Below are 6,000 nucleotides of genomic sequence, written 5' to 3'. Positions count from 1 at the left end.
AACAATCTTTTATGGCTGTATCTTTCACAAAAAAATTGGTTTAATGTCCGTGTGTGTTAAATTTTGATGGGAGTAACACAGATTTTAGGATCCATTCACTGCAATGGCAGAGTCCATGTTCCTGTGTGCTGCAACTCTCTTCTTTTAAAACTCCATGGTGGATTTCATTGACATCCCTGGTTCTTCATGACAGTTTGGGATAATCCTTACTCCTCTTTGAACTAGTAGCATCAAGTTAATAACAGTATGGTGTGCTTGGTATGAAGGACGCATTCTGCAAAACGTTTATAAAATATCCTTCTAGAAATCCAGAGCGCTTGAAACTTCCAAACGAGGCTGTGATAGACATCTCATGCTACCTTCATGAAAGATGACTTCTTCTTTTTTTATCTTTTGACATGGTATCCAATCTTAATATATTATGTCATTTCCAAGATTGTGTGCATTCAAATAAAAGAGTATCAAAAGTTTCATCGCCGAACCTCAAATATAATTTGCTGGTCCTGTATCTGGAGTGGGGATTGAGGTTACTTCTGGAAATGTTTGTAAGCTTTCATTACTATCCTTAAGTCAAGATGTGCCTTGAACCTTCAGGACAATGACAACTGTAGATCTGGAATGTTTTCATTCTGTCAGTCAGTCAACTTTGGCAAAGATATAACCAAAGTTCAAATAAATAAAATGTAAAAAAAACAAAAAACCAAACACCTTCCCTTATGAGTCTTCCCTGATATTGTGAATGAGAGTGGAAGGTTTGATAAAAACGTCTGCCTTGGTGAGAACTCGGTCTGAAGAACTCTTGAACAATGGATAAGAGGCTCTCTACTTGATAAAATGTTTAATTGTCCACCTTTGTCCTGTGCAGCTACGGAGAATAAGATCCATACCTGATGTGCCTTTATTTTCAACTTCCAAGCAGCGTCCTGTCCCTTTATTTAGGATTGCACCATGCTGGATTATTTGAGAGAGAGAGAGAGAGAGAGAGAGAGAGAGAGAGAGAGAAATCAGTGTTTACATCCATCACCTTTTAATAGGTCAGATTACAATTCCCATGCCAGTTTGGAATATTTGAAGTTGTAAAACCTGACATGTACAAATCCAGCCCACACAATTCATTTGTATATTTGGTATGTTGATATATGATATATCCTGGTATATGAACCTAGAAAAAGATGACAATTCAGCATTTGGGTTGTACAGTATACAAATGCTGCCACTGTGCCTCTTCACTGGCTCGCTCATAGGGACAAGAAAAGTATGAACCTCCAGCATGGCCAATGGTAAGGCAGGCAGGAACCTTGATGCAACTATGTCCCGAATCATCTTGTATGAACTCAACAGAGTGGACCTGAAGCTCTTGGGCTCACTTACTGAGAATTCAGTAGCCCTGTACTAGAGCAACACAACACCATGGGAGACCTATGACTAGGAATTTTTATTGCTAAGTTAGCTTGCCCATGGGATTGTTGTTCTTGTGTTGTTCCAACTGGACTCTTCTTTGGTATGCATTAGCTCCACATGGGTTCACCCAAAAGTAAAAGCGGGCTACTGAGTTAAGGACCCCTGACAAAGCTAATAGATCCTATTTGATTGATAATAGGTGTCTGTAGCCATAACATTGGACAGGAAGGCCTGGAGGAATGTTGTCCATGGAGTCGCGATGGGTCGGACACGACTTCACAACTAACAACAACAACAACAGCCATAACTTTGTTTCATTTTGTTCAGTGTGGAACCCCAGCAACTCTTCAGAACTTTCTTTAGAGAAACCTCAAGAAAATATATTGGCACACTCAATGGAAAATCTCTCCATTGTACAGGAATCTGCATTTCACTTTATTCAGTGGATTATTTTGCCTGAGGGCTATGAAGGGCTTTGGATCTAAAGGCAAAAGAAGTCCTTTGGAGATTGAACGGTCACGTAGACCACACCTGTCTCCAGCTTCTGAACTTTCTCAGGATCATGCTGAAACTGCATAAGGAAGTGGGTGCAGCAAGGTTCTGAGTCAGCATCTATTCATGTGCCACAGTTGTTGGGTTTTTTTTGCCCAAAAATTTGCCTCAGAGCCAAGGACAGCAGGGAGATGGTGTAAAAAAGAAATCAAGATGGTGTTCTGAAACATCACACGGACTTTTTGACAGCCTATTACCATCACCAGCAACACATGCCCCTCTCCATGGTCTATTTCATACTGCAGCCAAACAATCTAGGCAGGGACAGTTATATGTTCCAGCTTCAATCCTTGGCACGTTTGGTCAAGGCTGGGACATCTCTCCAATGCAAGCAAGGTTGATTTTGGTAGGAAATTGGGCAGATTCCAGAATTCTAACATCATTTTTTTGGCGGGGACGGGGGATGGGGGGGAGAGTAAAATGCCCACACTTATTTTGCATCAAGGCAACAAAGGAGAATTCTCAGATTCCACATACTAACTGAAAGTAGCCAGGCTCCAAACTAGCTCACATAATCGCATAGCATGTACTTCATAATAATACACAAGAATAGCTGGATCATCAGTTTGATTTAGTGCAGGGCTGCTTCATATATTATGAAACAGCTATGGGAACATCACCACATTAAAATTAAAATTAATTCAGTCGAACTGGGCTGGAATAAACTGAATTCTCTGTTTAGCTTCATGTAGGTCTAATTTCAGTGGCTTACAAGCATAGGGCAGCAGAAATAACTGAATAGTTATTTGATGCATATTCCATTCACTGTTAACTTTGGCTCCTCTCACAAAGTGTGTGGCTGTTTGTTTTTGTTTTTAAATCCCGTCTGTTTTAGTCTCCCTTTTATCAAAATGAGGTTACAAAATGTGTATTCAAAACTGGCCCTTGTTCTACTGAATATTGGGGGTCTACACATAGGGGAAAATGCGAAATTGCTTTCAGCTCACCGCTAAAAAGGATTCAATATTTTAAAGAGGATATATGATTTTAATGAAATGGCCAGGTAGTTTTCCAGTCCTTTCTTTTCCTTTAATTTTTTTTTAAAACTTTTGTAGTTACCGATCAAGCCCAGTTTGGGGATGATGAAGGCCCAATTTGGCAACATTACTACTCCTAGCCCCATTGCCTCAAAGGTGCTTTTTTCTTTGAGGAAGTAGACATTTTGCTTTTCATCCAAGAAGCTTAATCTGATGGAATGGTGGGATTTGGTGGAAGGATTACTTCTGACATCCCAGCCACCATCCAGTCAGAACTGATGAAGCTTCTTGGATGAGAAGCAAAACCTCTTTTTCTTCCTCAAAATAATAAATAAAAGAAAAACATAGTCCAATTGCCTTTTGGGGAAAAAAGGACCTTTGAAATAACCATGAGCTGGATGGCTGAGAATCTCCATAGACACCTAAAGGTAAAAGGTAAAGGTTCCCCCGTTTCCGACTCTAGGAGCCAGTGCTGATCTCTGTTTCAAAGCCAAAGAGCCAGCGCTTGTCTGGGGACGTCTCCGTGGTCATGTGGCTGGCATGACTAGACGCCAAAGGCGCACGGAATGCTGTTACCTTCCCACCGTAGTGGTCCCTATTTTTCTACTTGCATTTTTACGTGCTTTCGAACTGCTAGGTTGGCAGAAGCTGGGACGAGTAACAGGCGCTCACTCTGCTATGCGGCACTCGGGATTCAACCCGCCAAACTGCCGACCTTCTGATCGACAAGCTCAGCGTCCTAACCCACTGAGCCACCGCGTCCCTATAGCCCCATTCTAAAAGTATTTCAGAAACAGCTGGCTGGAAAAAGCAGAAATGAAAATTAGAAAGCTTAGACTTTAGATCTTCTGACAATAAGCATCACACTTTTTTTTTTACAATCTTTGCGGAAAAGCTGTAAAGGTCATCAAACCTCTCTTTGAACTTTTATTGGAGGAGATGAATTACAGAAGGGAAGATCTGGCTAGGGTTTAACCTTACAGTTATTAATATACTCCAGCGGTAGGGGCCATTTTGAACATAGACGGTGGCTAAAAAACAACAACAAAGGTTTACCACAGATAATCCGTATGAAAATAATTGCAGATAGCATGAACCTGTATAAAATTCCAACGCTTATGGAGGCTGCTCTTGACTTTCTCGCAATCAAGCAGCTGAGGGAGTTTACTCTTCACGTTATCCACCAGGCAGCGGGTATCTGGGAGCAATATTGTAGTCCCAAGAGCTCCTAAATGCAGAAATCCTTCTTTGGTGTAGCGAGCAAGCTAGGGAAGGAAGAGAGAGAAAGAGTCAGGCTCAGAAATATGAAGGTTATCTACCCGCAGAACCAAATAGAGTCTGGTAGTGAAAGATAATATGGATTATTATGATCTTAAATGAAGTTTTGCTCTGCTGAAACTCCATCTCAAGTACTCTGCAAAGCTCTGGGCAAAGGTTCAAAGAAGCGGTGGAGAAGGTCCAAAGAAAGAGGATAAGGATAAGCAGGGCATTCAACCTTACAAAGAGAAATGGGTATGCTTAGACTTCAGAGTAATGGTGATTGAATAGCATTCTTCAAATAACCGAAGAGTTGGTTCACAGAATTAAGGCTGTTTCTCCGCTTCTCTCAGAGTCTAAATCTATTACAGAAGGCAAAATCACTATTAGAGAAGACTTCCTAATGGCAAGAGGAGAATTTTCTGCTGTGGCTCTCAGCCTTTGGAACATTGTGTTCCTCAAGGTGATATCACCTCTACTCTCTTGGCTTTCTGACAGGGCCTCAAAACCTGGCTGTGCCAAATGGCCTGGGACCCTGATGGGGGTGTATCATACTATAGGTAGCTAGTGGACTGAAAGAAGATTCCATCTCCATCCCATGTGTATCTTGCTCTCTTTCTCGCCATCTTTGAGCATTTTAATTTTAATGCTGATATTAATAACTGTAAGATTTTAACGTTTTACTCACATCTGTTCAATTTTGTCCATACAGAGTGAGGCAGGTTAAAACCTGGTGGTTTGGTAGAGAGTTTATTAAGAAGGAACCTCTCTCCAGACATTCTTGGAGTTAAACTGGGTAGATATTAAGGGAGCAGCTGTTTTCCATGCTGGCCTACAGGATTTCGATCTTGTAATGGACTATGCATTGTCATCCTTGATCACTGACAACTGAGAGCTTGTAGTCTTCTAATGTAGGACAGTATGATACTGCTAACTACTGGTAACCAGTACACAATACTGCATGAAACAACAGAGGTGGTTGCCTGAATACTTGGAATACTGCATCCAGTTTTGGTCACCACAATATAAAAAAGATGTCGAGGCTCTAGAACAGATATGTCAAACACAAGGCCCGGGGGCCAGATCCGGCCCGCGAAGTGGTTTCATGTGGCCCGCAAAGCCATCCTGGAAACGGTGAGGGAACGGCCCCCACTGCCTTGGCCCTGGCCCAGAGACTCCTCCTGCCAGAGACCCTCAGATCTGTCCCATTCCTGCTGAGGCCCCCATAGGCACCCTTGATAGGAATGACGTAGAGCTGGCCATGGCCACCCAGTAGGCCATACGCACTTTAGCCACGCCCACCTAGTAGGCCACACCCACCTGGCCCCCTGAGGGCAACCACAATGCTGATGCGGCCCTCAATGAAATTGAGTTTGACACCCCTGCTCTAGAAAGAGAACAGAGAAGAGCAACAAGGATGATCAGGGTACTGGAGGCTAAAACATATAAAGAACAGTAGCTGGAATTGGGTATGTCTACTTTAATGAAGAGAAGGACTAGGGGTGACATCATAGCGGTATTCCAATATCTCAGGGATTGCCACAAAGAAGAGGGAGACAAGCTACGGTATTATCCAAAGCACCTGAGGGAAGGACAAGAAACAATGGATTTGAAACTAATTAAGGAGAGAAGCAATCTAAAACTAAGAAGAAATTTCCTGACAATTAGAATAATTAATCAGTGGAACAACTTGCCTCCAGAAGTTGTGAATACTCCAACAATGGAATTTTTAAAGAAGACATTGGACAAGCATTTGTCTGAAATGGTATAGGGTTTCCTTCCTGAGCAGGGGGGTTGGACTAGAAAACTTCCA

The 6,000-nt window shown here is 42.1% G+C and overlaps 1 protein-coding gene across 1 annotated transcript in view; it reads right to left on the bottom strand.

The window, feature by feature from the left end:
- Nucleotides 1-450: 450 nt before the first annotated feature.
- The window catches only part of GALNT17 (polypeptide N-acetylgalactosaminyltransferase 17), a gene marked incomplete at its 5' end in the record, with an annotated part of 305,373 nt that continues 299,823 nt past the window's right edge, over nt 451-6,000 (bottom strand). Inside the window, 2 exons of the mRNA XM_083379748.1 lie at nt 451-951; nt 4,028-4,195. Coding sequence (XP_083235874.1) covers nt 823-951; nt 4,028-4,195 — 297 coding nt within the window. The 3' untranslated portion in view covers nt 451-822. The remainder of the gene's footprint in view (nt 952-4,027; nt 4,196-6,000) is intronic.

This window comes from Vipera ursinii (assembly GCF_947247035.1).
Source record: "Vipera ursinii genome assembly, chromosome: 1".
Taxonomy (NCBI): domain Eukaryota; kingdom Metazoa; phylum Chordata; class Lepidosauria; order Squamata; family Viperidae; genus Vipera; species Vipera ursinii.
Note: the sequence above shows the minus strand (reverse complement) of the source record. Positions and strands in the feature narration are given on the sequence as shown.